Source organism: Peromyscus californicus, unplaced genomic scaffold (assembly GCF_007827085.1).
Source record: "Peromyscus californicus insignis strain IS unplaced genomic scaffold, ASM782708v3 Scaffold_4__1_contigs__length_199733344, whole genome shotgun sequence".
Classification (NCBI taxonomy): Eukaryota; Metazoa; Chordata; class Mammalia; order Rodentia; family Cricetidae; genus Peromyscus; species Peromyscus californicus.
The window spans coordinates 18,164,789-18,181,576 of record NW_026294562.1 but is presented as its reverse complement, the minus strand read 5'-3'; the positions used below and the strand labels follow the sequence as shown (position 1 = coordinate 18,181,576).

At 45.8% G+C, this 16,788-nt stretch overlaps 1 protein-coding gene across 1 annotated transcript in view; it reads right to left on the bottom strand.

The window, feature by feature from the left end:
- Positions 1-430: 430 nt before the first annotated feature.
- Positions 431-16,788, bottom strand: part of Pkd2l1 (polycystin 2 like 1, transient receptor potential cation channel) — a 33,321-nt gene continuing 16,963 nt past the window's right edge. The window contains 14 exon segments of the mRNA XM_052711907.1: positions 431-791; positions 1,278-1,362; positions 1,978-2,101; positions 2,350-2,468; positions 3,304-3,430; positions 4,673-4,794; positions 5,013-5,111; positions 6,562-6,682; positions 6,974-7,155; positions 7,318-7,488; positions 8,872-9,100; positions 9,266-9,490; positions 10,522-10,775; positions 11,157-11,284. Of these exon segments, the coding sequence (XP_052567867.1) occupies positions 649-791; positions 1,278-1,362; positions 1,978-2,101; positions 2,350-2,468; positions 3,304-3,430; positions 4,673-4,794; positions 5,013-5,111; positions 6,562-6,682; positions 6,974-7,155; positions 7,318-7,488; positions 8,872-9,100; positions 9,266-9,490; positions 10,522-10,775; positions 11,157-11,284 (2,129 nt within the window). The 3' untranslated portion in view covers positions 431-648.

The window sequence follows — 16,788 nt, the reverse complement described above, 5'->3', positions numbered from 1 at the left end:
ATTTTCAGGATGCAGGCTCCTGAGCATCCAAAACCTTGGTGTAAGAGTTTCTTGTCTTATTCTTAGTAATCCTTCACCGACTCGTTCCTGCGCGCGCACACATACACACACACACACACACACACACACACACACACACACACACACACACATTACAGATACCCCTCTCCCCAGCCTTCCTAACCTATCTCCTTGCAGGACTCATCCTCCCTAGGTGCTTCATCTCCACTCTTTTCTGTGGTAATCATGGTATCTTCCATTTCAAGCATTCCTATGAGCCAGAGCTTCTTATTTCAAGACTCCTGGGACAGCCAAACTCCTTGACATTGATTGGCTCCCACTCTTGTACCTTCCAGAGAGTGCACTCGAGTAGCTTACGTTTCTATCCTCCTGTCTTCTCTCTATAACCCCAGAAGCAAATGCAAAGACCTGTTCTCTAAAGGATTTTATTGATAGTCACCTTGGAACCCCATGTTGTCCTATGATGAACAGAGTCAGAGACCACCACATAATATTAGTCCAAAGATCAACGAACCCTGACGTCACTTCCTTCCCTGAACCCTGACATCACTTCCTTCCCTGATTCCCTTTGGGTTCTGTTTCCAGGTTTGAAGTCCTCTTGGTTGGTTCTATGTGTTCAGTGGAACATCAGAATCGGAGGGTGGGGTCCTCCAGCAGAGCCTGCATTGACTTCACCTTTGAGGGTGTCCCTCTTAACTCCTCTGTTGGAATCTCACCACACAAGAGTCTACTTTCCCCCAGGGCTTCCTTTCCTCTCTTACAGGGAAACTTCATAGGGGAAGAGAAAACCCCCTCCACACACCCATGCGTGCCAATGGCAGATCTCTAGACACACATAGGAGAAGAGTATGATTGACTGCAAAGTAGGGAGACATATCCATTGCCTACTCTTTGGGCTTCTACCTTTTGACCAATCATGGCTGTCTGAGTTCTTCAGGAGAGTCATTGCCATCTCTTCCTTTTGTTTATATTGATGTTAATCACTATGGCAGAAGTAAATGCACAGCAAGTGAGAAGCCAGGTAGGAAATGCTACTTTTCAGAGCTGTGTGACTACATACAGAAACACCAAGGGCCAAGCCTATACATGCTGCCCAGCTACACACAAAAACACTGGCTCAAAAGGACAGATACAGGGTGGGACTCCACAGCAGCTGTCATAAGACATGATGCCCTAGAAGTGGGGGGTACATGGAGAAGAGGCTTCTGGGAAGGCATAGAGAGAGAACTTGCTGTCTGATGTTTGGGGATCTCTTCCATTCTCCTGCCCACCCTGGACTCCCAAGGGGGTTGAAATGACAACTAGGACTGGTTATAGGTTCTTCCAAACAGCTAGCTCCTCCTGCTGGAAGAAAAAGGAATAGCTCATTTGAAGGAGTGATTAATTTTTCTCTGAATCTAATTACAGAGAATCTAGACTGCTATAGACTAATGTCTGTGTCTCCCCAAAGTCTTATGCTGACATGATCAATCCCCAGTGTGACAGTACTAGAAAATGAGGGCTTTGCTGGGTGATGAGGTCATGAGTGTGGAGCCCTTATAAAGGGGATTAGTGCCCTTTTTTTCCTGCCGCCGTATGAGAACACATCAAGAATTGAGCAGTCCGTGAAGCAAGAAAGAGGCTTTCACAGGGTTCTGAACCTGCTGGTACCTTGTCTTAGACTCCTCCCACCCTCCCAAACTCTGAAAAGTGCATTTCCATTGTTTATAAGCAATCTAATCTTTGATAGTTTATTATAACAACTCGAAAAAACTAAAACAAAGGCCCTCCTCAAAGGTCAAGGAAATCTATAGACTGACTTAAGCAACCTCTGGGCCTGCCCTCCACCTCCGCTGATCTATGGCCATTGTGAGCATTGCTCCCCAGGTCTTTCTAGAATGTCCTCCCTAACTGAGTGGGAAATAAGATGGATTCCAGCTGTAAAGAACTCAGAAGATGCAGCGGAAGGGTACTCACCATTCCTGGGGAGGGAGCCAGGTCCCCTTTCCCCTCCAGCATTTTCAGCTTTGAACCCACAGCATCAACCCGGGACACAATTCCTTCCAGAACACTCTCCACCTGCAGAACTCTCCTTGTGAGCCTGTGTAGGATTTGAGAGAGACAAAGGAAGCAGAAATATGTCTCTGGATATGCACAGGGGTATGTATTGGAGATAATACAATGGTGCTTGTCTGGATGGGAATGAGAAAGATGAGGCCCAACCTTGAAGGGAGAATCACAGGGGAACAGAAATCCCCCCTGGACTAGGAAAGGGAATTGGGAAGGTGTGGAAAGATTCTCAAGCAGAGATGTCACAGCCAGCCATCCCTGGTCTCTGCCTCCACATACTTGTAAAATTCTTCTCCAGAAACCCAGCATCCTCCTCTCGTAGCTTCTGTGCCCAATTCACCTGCTGGGCTATATCCAATGGACTGGCCTAGGTTCTCAATCTCAGCACTGAGGGCCACCTGATTGGGAAGATGTATGTTAGAGGGGATAAGATGAGTCTGGGAAGCTTTTTTATACATAATTTATTTAAATTTATTTTATGTACATTGGTGTGAGAGTGTCAGATCCCCTGGAACTGGAGTTATAGACAGTTGTGAGCTGTCATGTGGGTGCTGGGAATTGAACCCAGGACCTCTGGAAGAACAGCCAGAGCTCTTAAGTGCTGAGCCATCTCTCCAGCCCTGATTCTGGGAGGCTTTAATCTGTCCTCTGCTGTGAACAGGCTCACAGTCTCTTTGGGCCCCCTTTCTTGTTGTTGTCATTCCCTGTCTCTGATTGCACTGCCCTTGAACTTTGTGACCTACACTGAATAGGGATGGAGCAGGTATAGTAGGATCAATTTCAATTGCGTCCTCTGAGTTCTTTACAGCTGGAATCCACCTTATTTCCCACTCAGTTAGGGAGCACATTCTAGAAAGACCTGGGGAGCAATGCTCACGACGATTCTTCTAGAGGATCATCAGGGAAGATCTTGGGAACTGGTCCCTTTTGCAAAGCAATGGTTCTGACCCTTGGCTACGTGCTGGAATCACCTTGGAAATTTTAGAAAGTTCTAATGTTTCAGCCCTACCACCCAGAGCTTCTGATCTAATTGGTCTAGGATATGTGGCCTGAAGAGTGCAGCTGTTTAAAGGCTCTCTGGAATATTTAATATGCAGCAGCTTGAGAACCACTGTTCTAGAGAGTTCTTTCCTGCTCATTTTTGGGAGGGTTTATCTTGGGTATGCTGGAGAGGGAGGACAAGTAAGCAATGTGTTCATCCTTCCTCCCTATCACCCAGCCCTGCTTACTTACCCTCTCCTCTTCCAGATCTTGTCCCATCTGTGCCTGCTCCTTCTCATCCAGAACCTGATTCCCATCCTGATCAAACTTGGTGAAGGCAGCCGTGAGCTCAGATATCTCATGCTCTGCATGCCCCAGTCTAAGGAGAACAAGGCAATGAGGTAACCATAATCACTCAAACATGGTCTCCCTGCCCTTTTACTAGACTCTTGTAAGAGTCTTGATCTCTGGGTCTTGCTTTCTGGGGAAGAAGAGGGTCACACAGGAAAGCCAGGATCTTCAGAGTCCAGTGATTCTACCCCCAACAAGTTCTTTCACTTCTTCATGTCCTGACTCTTGTTGGCTGGGTTAGGCCCTCAGGATCTCACACAGGCTCCCTCAGGATCTCACACAGGCTCCTAGATAGCCTGCTGCTACCCCCACAGCTCTAGCTTCCCTTACACTCGCTACTCCTGAAATCCATCCTCCATAAAGAGAATAACTGACATTTTAAAATGCAGGTTTAATACCTGAGCATGGTGGAAGATGTCTACAAGTCTTAGGTACTTGGGAGGCTGAGGCTAGAGGAAGAATCAAATCAAGTTCGAGGTGAACCTGGGTACTAAAGTGAGACCAAACTCCAAAGCAATAAAATGTAACAGAAAACACACATCTAAGAGCACCAATTCCTTGCTTTAAAGTCCCTCCTGGGCACCCAATTCCTTGGATACAGTGGTGATGTTGAAGGTCTTTCCCAACATGGCCTTTGGCCATGGCCTCGATTCCCCCTATAACTCACCATTCATTTGATATCTTAGCGGTGCTCAGCTATCACACTGGCCTTCCTCTGCTTGTCCATGTGTAAGCTAGGTATTCTTTAAAATCCTTTTCAGTCATCACCTCTTCCTGGAAGCCTTCCTTTAATCTCAAAGGGGATTGATAGCTCTTTTTACTCCATGCCTCCCTCTCTTTAAGTCACTGCTGTTCTTGAACTTAGTCTGTCTTGGCTTATTTGCTTACATGCCTTTGAGCTCCTAAGAGACAAAGATTTTTGCCTCATTTAATTGTGTCATCCCCTACTCAAGCCTGATCCACAGATGGTCCTCACAATATATTTGCCCGATAATTTGGGTGGGGTGTATATAATAATAGGATAATTACACTGTTACATTAGGCGTAAAAGTTGTTGAATAAGGTCCAGAATATATATAGATGATGGTCAGAGATCTGGAAAGCAAGGTCATAATTCTGAAAGTCAGGATTAGAAAGACCCATGAGTCAAGGTCAGGAGCCATAAGTCAAGACCACAGGCCCAGAGATCAAGGCTTATCAGCAAAAGATGTGTAGTTGAAGGTCACAAATTAGACTAATTTCAAATAAGGTTGGATCTCCAGTTGCTCACTCCCTCAAAGTGTTGGTGAAATCTTCAAACTGGATCTCCGGTTCCCCACCCTTCAGGACCTTCTGCACATCTGAAACCCGTTCCTTCCTCAGGCGCAGCCTTAGTAGGGTCTTCTTGTAGCTCTGAAAGGGAAAGGGAGCAGGCAGGAGTCCCCACATGGTCCTCACGGCCATCGGCCGCCCACCTCCACCTAAAAATCTCAAGCCCCCAAGAGCAAGTCAAAGGCTCTCAAGAACACAGACATCTGCCTGCACCAGGCAAGAACACACACTACCATGGCGCAGCACCTTGGAGCCAAACCCAGAGGGAGACATGCTCCTCAAAGACACTGAGGAGTCACCTGTTTCAGGAGGTCAGAAAGCTGTAACTCATCCTTCTGGCCAGCCAGCTCCTCCTTGACCTCTGAGTATGTGTCATTGATGATGGCCAGGAACATGTTCTAAAGGAAAAAGTATGGACATGGGTTTTTTGAAGCAGGATCTTTCCGTGTAGCCCTGGCTATCCTAGAACTTGCTATGTAGACCAGTGTGGCCTCGAACCTACAGAGATCTGACTGCCTCCGCCTCCCCTGCTGGGATTAAAGGTGTGCACCACCATGCCTGGCTTGTAACCCAGGTTTTCACCTTCAACCCCACTAAAAGCACTGAGCCTTCTTACTCTATGTCCCACACACATGTTTTTTGTTTTTTTTTTAAAAAAAAAAAAAAAAACAAGCCGGGCGGTGGTGGCGCACGCCTTTAATCCCAGCACTTGGGAGGCAGAACCAGGCGGATCTTTGTGAGTTCGAGGCCAGCCTGGGCTACCAAGTGAGTTCCAGGAGAGGCGCAAAGCTACACAGAGAAACCCTGTCTCGAAAAATAAATAAATAAATAAATAAATACAAAAAATACCCAAAACAAACAAACAAAAAAAAAATGTTCTCAATCTCAGCACTGCAGGCCACCCATACTTGCCTCTCAAGAGCCTGAAAGTCCACCCTTTGTCCTTTCTGTTAAGGACAGATCATGGCCCTTCATCTGCCTGAGGTTCATTCTCAGATGCTGCAGTGACCTTGCTAAACACCAAGATATCCCAACATATGCCATGGACCTCCCCTACACAAGGGCCCACCAATCACTGAAGTTGTCATTTTTCCATGTGAAAGCACAAACGTGCTCTCTTCTTTACCATTGATCCCAATCCCATGCCTGTGTCTCCATCAGTTAATCAAATAAGGATACTTTCCTTTTATATTAATAAAAACCACACTCAGGGACTTGGAGAGATGGCTTGGCACTTTAGAGCACTTGTTGCTCTTACAGATGACCATAGTTCAGTTCCCAGCACCCATGCCATAGCTCGAAGCCATTTGGAACTCCAAATCTAGGGAGTTCAACTCTTTTTTTAACCTCTGCAGGCACCAGGCACACACATGTTGCATATGCATACGTCACACATATAAGCAAAACACATACACATAAAATAAATAAATCTAGAAAATAAATCTCAGATATTTCCCCGTGGGCAAGAGAGAACTACCGGCAAACACTGGCAATAGAAACAAACCATCATGAATGCCACAGAGGAAAGGGCCTCTTGGAGAACAGGCACAGAGGCTTCTAGCGGTCTCTCCTGCTCCTCATGAGGCATTTCCCCACTCCCTTTCTATCCTTGGAAGATGAGAAGTCGGTTTTCCCGGGAGAATGCACAGTTTCCTTTATGTCCCTCACACTACCGCCATCTGGTGTCATTGTCACCTTAACCAGCTCTCAGAAATCCCAAAAGAACTCCACCTCCACACACTGTCCCCCATGCTGTGAGAAACCAGTTATAATCCTAAGTGGGAGGCCCGTGGGGTCAAAGCCCCACCTGGAGGCCCTCCTGTCCCCAGCCCTCAGAAGGACCCTCACCAGGAGCACGAAGAAGACGAAGAAGACATAGGTGACGAAGTACACAGGACCCAGGATTCGGTTGGCATTGTTGATGGCATTGTAGTCAAAATCCCCAAGGATTATCCGGAACTGAGTGAAACTGAGAGATCAGATCAGGGCTTCACCCAGAGCCTAGACAAACATTTGCCCCAATTCATACCCCATCCCACTTTCCCAACCACAAACAGACCCCTCACTGCACCTAATGCAATAAATGCGATATCATAGACAGAGATGTCCTGTAAATGACTTGAGCACAAACCTGAACTTTAGGGCACTCTCAGAAACTTTAAGCATTGACACACCCATACACGTGACTCTCTTCCCCAAATTGCACACACCCTGGGAGCTGGAGAGAGAGGGGCCCAGGGGCGGGGGGCAGGACACACACATGCAGTTGACGAAAGTACTAAAGTTCTCCACTTGGGTCCCAAAAATCAGGTAGCCAAGCTGGGCATAGGCGAAGAAGACGATGAAGAACATGACAGCGAAGCCCAGGATGTCCTTGGCGCAGCGAGCCAGTGTGGAGGAGAGCTGGGTCATGGTTTTGTTGAAGCTGATGTACTTGAAGATCTGCAAGGGTCACGGAGAATCAAGAGAAAAGGTGAAAAGCATGGAACACTCCAGGGACCGATGGAGGCCCCAGGAGGTACCAAATCAGACCAAAAAACGAGAGCCACGTGGAGGAAGGTAAGTGAGAGCCTTGGGGCAGAGGTGGGAGGCAAGACCGGGTACCTTGATCCAGGCAAAGAAAACGTTGACTGCATTCATATTGTTGTACTGTGTCTGCCAGAAGGCCAGGAACTCAAAGTCTGCGTAAGTGTCTGGCTGCTGCAGGAGCTTTCCCATCAGTCGGTTTACTTCCAAGGTTCGGAATATGTGGAAACCCACGGCCACAACGGAGAGCTGCCACACAGGAGTCATGGGGGGTGTCAGAGAAGTCAAAGGAACCTTAAGGGAAGTTCAAAGATGAGCTCCCAGAGGAGAGCTGGGGCAAGGAACATCCTCTGCTGAGATGTTCACTAACTGAGGTCCAGATGGAACAGCGTGGGTGACCAGGGAGCAGCATAAATTCCCTACAGCCCAAGAGAAGGCTTTGGGGCCATAGGAAATAGGAAGGTTGTAAAGAACTATGGGGAAGTGGTACTGAGGAATATGATGTCTCCGCATCCCCATCACTCCCAAGCCTTGGTCAAAAGAAATAAATGTGTGGGCCAGTGTGGTGATATTTTAATTGTGCCGAAATGTGATTTTATTTGTATGTTAATAAATAAAGTTTGCCTGGAGATCAGAGGTCACATAGCAAGGTCACATAGCCATAAACAGGAGTCAGGCAGTGGTAGCACAGGCCCTTGGTCTGATCACATGGCAGGCAGAGTCTCTGTGTGGTCAAGGACACAATCAAGCATGGTGACACGAGCCTTTAATCCTAGTGCCAACTACAGAGATCTGGAGGTCTGTATAGACAGGCAGTGACGAGGAAGTCATGTGGCTCGGCTTAGCGTCAGTGAGAAGGCAGAACAGAAAAGCAATAAAAACACAAGTTAGATGGGAAGAAACTCTCTGGGGGAAGCAATGGCAGCAAGGTGGTAAGATAAGGTAGTCGTGGCTCTTCGCTAGTTCTCTGATCTCTTTGGCTATTGCCTCTGTGTTTGGCTCTGTGTTTCTTATTTGATGGGACTGTTCAGAAATTTGTCTACAGGCCAGTGAGACGGCTCAGCAGGTAAAGACACTTCCTGCCAAGCCTGGCCACCTGAGTTTGTTTGGTCCAGGGGACCCACATGGTGGAAGGAGAGAACCAACTCTTATAAGGTGTCCTCTGACTTCACAAACACACTGTTGCATGTGTACATGCATACGCAGGCACACTTGCACACACAGGCACACATGCACACACATCCACACAAATAAATGTAAAAATAAAACAACAAAACAAATGTGTCTTGTTAGTAGGAAGAAGATGACAAAGAAGGGCCAGAGTATTCAAATATAAAAGAGAAACAGTAGGATTCTCAAAAGGTCAGGTCATAAAACAAAAGGCAGGAGAGATTCCGAAAAGATTTGCATAAAGGAAAAAGGAGGACCCATTCATGGGTGAGGAGGAGGGGAGACGTGCAGGGCAAGTTTTCCCAAAGTCTGAGCCAGGGAGCATCAACCTTTCTCTCGGGGAGATTTGGCACAGTGCTTCCACTAAGTCCAAAGGAGGGTTTGAGTCTCCAAAAGGAAGAACTTGGACCCCCTATCAAAGCAGAGGTCTCTCCACCCTCCAGTATGTCTCAAATCCCTCACCAAGATGATCAGAAGGTCCAGAATGTTCCAGATGCTGCTGAGGTAGTGAAGCCGATGCAGGTGGATTTCCAGGATTTCCTCCACCACATAGTAGAAGATGAAGACACAGAAGATGACCTCACAGCCCACGATGAAGAAGTCCCAGTTACTCACGTAGCGGATCAGCTTAACTGTGCGGATTTGCCAGGACGGGATGGCCCCTCCTGTGGCTGGGAACTCTACCACCAGTCTGTGAGGAAGGTGAGATTGCTAGTGGGGACCCGACTGGGACAGTTCCTCCTGTTCCCCTGGCTCTTCACGTCCACCACAGGGTACCGGGTCAGGAAAGGTCTCAATCACATCAGATGGACCAGGAACCGTGGACAAAGAGATACAGTGGGGGAAGGGTCCTTACCTCAGAATACAGAAAAGGTTGATGTTGGCATTGTAGACAGAGAAGTCAATGAAGACCACCCGAGTGCCCCTGTCTAGCCATAGTCCCTCCTGAAGGCCTTGGAGGGCCTCTGCACTGGCTTGTCGGGATCCTGGAAGGTCCAAGTAGTAGCCACCCCCACTGTAGCTTGTAAGCCTGGCCCAGTGAGAGGAGCCCCCCAGCTCACTCTGTGAATGGTATGTCCACCTGCAGAAGAAAAAAGGCCATCTGTGCAAAGAGGTCAGAATCAGGCTAAACACTCAGCCCCTAAGGCAGTTATGAATGCCTGGCTTCACAGTTCCACATGCATTGTGTATCTATATATACTTACTGCACTATACATATATATGTGTGCATGTATTATATGTGATACATACATAATTTTGTGAGAAACATATCTTATACACCTTGTATGTAATGTCACATATAGTGCACATAATATCACATACAATAGATGCTCCACATATATCATTTTGTTTGCTACTAACAGTTGTTTGGAAAGAGAGGGAAAATACTGCCCATATTTTGCAGTAGAGGAAATGGAGACTCAGGGAATCCCAAGAGAGCTAGCTATCTGGTGATATCCCTGAAACTCAATTGTAAGCATCTCCCTTTTTTCACTAGGTAAAATGCACTGTTGGGCCCAGGCTGTGTAGTGTACATGAAGGAAACACTTGGGCCATAAATCCAGAAATGGTTTTCTAGTTCCTGTGGTTCTATAGCTGGCTGGCCAACCCCAGGATACCTTATTCTAGCCTCCTCCACCCCCATTTCTCTCCTGCTTACTCCTTTCCCATCCTCCCTACCCTCCTCCTTTCCCATCCTCCCTACCCTCCTCCTTTCCTCTCTTCCTCCCTCATCCATCTTCCATCCCTTTCTGCTTCCTGCATCAGGACCCAGGAGTCAAACTCTCTGACCATGACTTGGACGGCTGCATGAACTTCATTCATGGGCCACACACCCCAAGGGACTCTGCCTTCCAGGAAGGGTGGAACTGGTGCCTATGTGTGGGAACAAGGCCGTGTCTTTTCTGCTAACCTGCCTCCTCCACACCTGAACAACACACACCAAAATGTGTGTCCTCAAAGAGGCATTGTTGGGACTGAGGGAGTGGTCTCCAAGTCTCCTAAGATGCCCACCCTTAAGGTTTTTAAGTTTCATACAAGTTTTTCCCACACCCTGGGCTGATGGCAAGCTCAAAAGGGGTGGCCCTGCGCTTTTGGCAGGGGCTCACTCACGCTGTGCCATTGAGAGACCCAAAAGGGAGCTGATCTTCCTTGTCCGGAGAGTAGACATCGTAGCAGTTCAAAATGTCCTCACGGAAGTCCTCGTGAACCACACAGGAGTCGTTGCGCACCCGCAGCTGCCGCAACCTCGGGGCTCCCAGCAGCAGGTTCTCATAGTAGATGAAGGAGGGGGAGCCACGACCCAGGCTCTGATTGTTGTACCACTTTGTCCAGTACAAACTGTCCAGGAGTGGGCCCTGAGCAAACTGGACCAGAACCTGGGTTGGGCCTGGTCCCGCCTCCTCCTAACCCAGTGCATGACATTTGCCCTCATTCCCTGGCCTTCAACTTGCCTGTTTTTGGACCCTCACAGCTGACCTTCTGAACTTGACTAAAATACAGTTTAGAATATTGTGTTTTGAAGTTCAGCTTCCCTTTCTGACCCAAGCGCTAGTCCTGCTCTTGCTAGTCAACCTCCAGTCAACATCCCCATCTCTCTCCAACCTCCAGCTGCACACTCTGGTCCAAGCTGTTAATCCAGCTTTATTCTTTAATTTTCCCCGGTTCCAGACTGACCGCCCTGGACTCTGGCCTGTGTCTCAGACTACTAAGAAGGAGAGAGAGGGGGAAGGCATTGTCATACTTACATCCCAGAAGTCTGCCATGCTGCTGATGGTCCGGAAGGAGACCCCAGAGTCTGATGGGGTATGTAGGAACAGCTCAGACATCACTTTGGTGTAGTAGTAGGCACTAGCGCTTGTCATTCCGTAGGTCACTAGAATATAACCCGAGAGGCATGTCCTCAAGGTCCATCTCCCCAGAGGAGTCAAGAAATCTCACTGTTTGGGGCTCAGATACGCACTTCGGTTGGAATCCCACCAGACCTTCCCCCTGGAATTGTCCGGGGACGGTGATGGTGCCACTAGAGAAGCCAGGGGATGCTTTAAGGAAGAACGTGACTGCAAGGTCACCTAGAAATGCTGAACTTGGTAATTCTCTGTTGGCACTGCCATTCTGGAATCTCACTTTTCTCCCTGCACTCAGATTGACTGCTTCGTTCTTATTTACCAGAGCCAAAGGTTGTCCACACTGGGACATATTTCCTGTTATTTGTTCTTGATTTTCGACTCTGAATTCCAGAGTAGGACTCAGGCTAAATATCTTGCAATGGAAAGGAAACCTTCTAAAGTCATTGACTCTACAGCCATAGCATGGGCATCAGCATCTCCTGGAAACAGGGTTCATTGCATTGCAGATCAGAAAAAAAGCTGGCCTCTGCTCTGAATAATATGAGCCTCACTCGACCACCCTCATGCCCACAGACCAGCCCTGTGTACCAAAAAAAGAGAAGCTCCGCATTTTCTTCTTAAAGGCAGGGTTTAACATGTATATACCACTAATTTCAGAGGTTGTCCCCCAATCTGGGCTTGTCTGATGTTTCCTCAGGATTAAATTCAGGTAATGGGTTTGAGGGAGATGTGCCTCAAAGATACAGTTGTCTGCTGATGTCTAACTACTGAAGTTAATTCTAATCCCTTAAGATGAAGTTTGCCAGGTGTGTTGGCAAATGCCTTTGTTCCCAGTACTAGGGAGGCAGAGGCAGGTGGATCTCTGAGTTCAAAGCCAGCCTAGTCTACAAAGCAATTTCCAGGCCAGCCAGGGCTACAGGGAATCCCTGTCTCAAACAAACAAACAAACAAACAAACAAACAATCAATCAAACAAACAAACAAACAAACAGTGTCTGCTCTGTTTCTTCAATATAAATTTATGGTTTTCCTTTTTAGAATTAATATACATTTGGGACAAAGTTTGACACTATGTAAATTTCTTATTACTCATTCATCTTTCACCTATGAGATTAAAGAATTTATTGATGAACGTTGTCTGGTACTAAGATGAATATCAAGTGGTGAGTTTCTTTTCCATCAATTATTTCTTCTACATTTATTAGCTGATTGTGGTGGTTTGAATAAGAATGGCTTCCAGAGGTTCATATATTTGAATGTTTAGTCACAAGGGAGTAGAACTGTTTGAGAAGGATTAGGAGGTGTGGACTTGTCCAAGTTGATATGGCCTTGTTGGAGGAAGTATGCCACTGAGGGTGAGCTTTGAGGTTTCAAAAGCCCATGCCAGGTTCAACTTCTCTGTCTCTGTCTATCTGTCTGTCTCCTCTCTCTCTCTCTCTCTCCTCTCTCTCTCATCTCTCTCTCTCTCTCTCTCTCTCTCTCTCCTCTCTCTCTCTCTCTCTCTCTCTGTGTGTGTCTTTCTCTTCTCTCTGTGTGTCTTTCTCTCTCTCTGTCTCTCTCTCTGTCTTTCTCTCTGTGTGTGTCTTTCTCTCTCTCTCTCTCTCTCTCTCTCTCTCTCTCTCTCTCTGTCTCTCTCTGTGTGTGTGTGTGTGTGTGTGTGTGTGTGTGTGTGTTTCTCTGTGTGTGTGTGTCTTTCTCTCACTCTGTCTCTCTCTCTGCCTGCAGATCAGGATATAGCTCTCCGCTATTGCTCCAGCACCATGATGATAATGGACTAAACCTCTGAAACTGTAAGCAAGGTCCCATTAAATGTTTTCCTTTATAAGAGTTGCCTTCCTTATGGTGTCTCTTCACAGCAATAGAACACTGACTAAGACTCTTTTCAGGAAGAGATTTTATTTATCAGTTTGCACTTACGAATGCTTGGCTTCTCCCCTTGGGGGTTCTGATTTGACATTATTATTTCTCTTGTTACTCAGTGGTATTTTTGTTTGTTTGTTTTGTTTTTGAGACAGGGTCACTCTATGTAGTTCTGGCTGCTATGGAGCTTGCTATGTAGACCAGGCTAGCCTTGAACTCACAGAGATCTGCCAGCCTTGGCATCCTGTGTGCTGGGATGAAAGACATGTGCCACCACACCTGGCTGGGTTTGGGGTTTTGCTTGTTTGTTTGTTTAACAAGATGAAAGACTGAAAACAACATGTAGTATGAGCTTCTGAAATAGATCCTGGGTCATATTCTCTCTTTTGTATAACAGCTATTAGTAAAATAGTTAGTGAAATTGTAGTAAGGCTTGTTCATTAAACGAAAGTACTAGATCAATGACAATATCCTAATTTTGACAAGAGAATATTCACCATCTTAAGAAAATACACATTAAAGTATTTGGGAATAATGAGGCTTTACCCCATTATGTCCTCAAATTTATTTTCAAAATACAGTGGGGGAGGGGACAGGGCTATGGAGCATCTTCATATTTGAGTATCTAGGTGAAATGTATGAATTCTTTATATCTTCATTATAATTTTCTGTATGTGTATAATTACGTTCAAATTTTAAAGTAGGACTTCTCAGTCTCTTGTGAGCAATTCCTTTAAATTTTTTTTCTTTTTTAACAGAACTCAGATACTAATATCCGACAAAGTAGACTTTAAACAAAAATTAGTCAGAAGAGATAAAGAAGGTCAATTTATATTGATTAAGGAAATAGTTCATTAAGAAGCTATAACAATTCTAAACACATATATACCAAATATATGCACCCAATTTCACAAAACAAACATACATAAAAGCATAGATTGGCCTCAACACAATAAAAGTGTGTAACAAAAAACAGTGATTAAAGGAGTAGAGGGACAGCCTATAGTAAGGAGGGAAGTCTTTTCTTTCTTTTCTTTTCTTTTTTTTTCCTTCAAGATAAGTCTTCTCTGTATGCTCTGGCCATCCTGGAACTCACTCTGTAGACCAGGCTGGCCTCAAACTCACTGAGATCTGCCTGTCTCTGCCTGGGATTAGAAGCGTGCGCCACCCCCCCGCCACCTGGTGGAGGGAAATCTTTACTAGCTGTACATCTGATAGAATGCTAGTATCTAGAATACATAAGGAATTTTTAAAATTAAATAGTAACACAATCTAATCAATAAATGTGCAAATGAAATGAACAAACTGTTCTCAAAAGCTGAGGCACAGATGACTCATAAACATATGAAGGTATCCTACATCTTTAGCGTCAAGGAAAGGCGAATCAAAGCTACACTGAGGTTCCATCACACTCTAGTGATGGCTGGATGGCCGTCATTAAGAAAACAACAACAGTGAATGCTGATGAGAATGAAGTGGAGAAGGAACCTTAGTTACTGCTAATGGAGTGTAAGTGAGTCCATGCACTGTGGAAGTCAGTATGCAGGCTCCTCAGAAGATAGAAACTAGAACTATAGTGTGATCCGGCTGTACCATGCCTAGGAATATCTCTAAGGGGATCCAAGTCAGCATAACACAGAGTCACCTGCGGATCCATGTCTACTATATCACTATCCAATGCCAATGCCAAGTTACACAACCACCCTACGCATCCATCAACAGACGAAGGTATAAAGAAAATACAGCACATATACAATAAAGTCAACTGTAAAGAAGAATGAAATTATGTCATCTGTAGGAAAATTGATGAATTGGAAATTATTATACTAAGCAAAGAAAACTAAACCCAGAAAGAAAAATATCAAATATTTTCTCTCTCTCTCTCTCTTTTTTTTTTTTTTTTTTTTTTTTTTTTTGGTTTTTCGAGACAGGGTTTCTCTGTGTAGCTTTGCACCTTTCCTGGAACTCGCTTTGGAGACCAGGCTGGCCTCGAACTCACAGAGATCCGCCTGCCTCTGCCTCCCGAGTGCTGGGATTAAAGGCGTGCGCCACCACCGCCCGGCTATTTTCTCTCTTATGTGTATCTTAGCTTGACATTACACACACACACACACACACACACACACACACACACACACACACACACACATGGGAAGGGGGTAAAGGGGGAAGAGACTAGAGGAGGGAGAAAGGGGTAAAAGGGAAAGTTATTGAGGAATACTATTATCAAAGTTTTTGGTATACTTGAATGAAGGTATCTTTATGAGGGTTGGGAAAACGTTTCAGTGGATAAAGGTACTTGGAGCCAAGCCTCATGGCATGAGTTCAGTCCCCATGACCCACATAGTAGATGGAGAGAACCAACTCCCACAAGCTGTCCTCTGTGGCTCATTACACATATATGCTGTGACGTGTGTAGGCACGCACACACAAAATAAATAAGCACATGTTAGAAAAAAATGAAAAAGAAATGCCTTTGTGAAACACACCACTATGTATATAAATATACACCATTAAAAATAATAACTTTAGCCGGGCGGTGGTGGCGCACGCCTTTAATCCCAGCACTCGGGAGGCAGAGCCAGGCGGATCTCTGTGAGTTCGAGGCCAGCCTGGACTACCAAGTGAGTCCCAGGAAAGGCGCAAAGCTACACAGAGAAACCCTGTCTCGAAAAACCAAAAAAATAATAATAATAATAATAACTTTATTTTTCAGATCTTGGATCATATTTTTCCTTTACACCCTATTTAGGAAGAGAAGAATTTGGGTGAACTAGAGCTTGTCTGGAGTGATCCCTGGTTACAGGTACAGAACAGACATCATAGTTCACTGGGGAGGGCCACCAGCAAAGGAGAAAGCATTGGCCCTCCGCATTATCCCTTTCCAGTCTGTTAATAACGACCAAGCCATGGCTTCCCTCCTAACTTGTGTCTGTGATCACCTTTCCTCAGTACGTGGAGGAAGACAGGCAATGTTCTGAGTCGGGCTGCTGAGAGCCACCTCTCAGAACTGAGAGCCCAGTGGACTCTCCCTGCTGACCTTGCACTAAACTGTTAAACTAGTGAGTGGCCAATAGATGCTACTCTTTGCTGGACAAACAGTGGAAGAGGGGTTAGTTTATTTTATTATTTTTAATTGTGTGTATTTATGTGTGCCTGTTGTGGGGGTATATGCAGGTGCCCAGGGAGCCAAAGAGTTGGATCCCCTGGAGTTGGAGCTATAGGTGTTTGTAAGCCACTTGATGTAGATGGGAATCAAACTCTGGTCCTTTGGAAGAGCAATCTCCCTAGACTCCCATGCAAGAGCCTTTTAAAGACACCAAAATACAGAGTAAAAATGAAATGAATCATTTTCAAACTGTATTTGACCCATGAGCAAGATAATAAAATAGTTGAAGATAACTTTTGTTTAATAGGTTTGAAAAGAATCTGGAACATTCACTGGTTTAAAAGAGAACAGTAATTCACTTAAGACTTGGGTGAGATCAGTGAAGCCAGACCTTGGCTCACCTAACAGGAATTTCAGTTGGCCAGCAACTTTACAGTGTGAGGTCAGTCTCCCTCGAGGTCATTCATTCAGAAAACTGAATGGGGAGACTTGGGCTGTCGTTGAGTAGTAGAGCACCTGTCTATGGTGAACCAGGCCTGGGTTCAATGCCCAACTTCTGCAA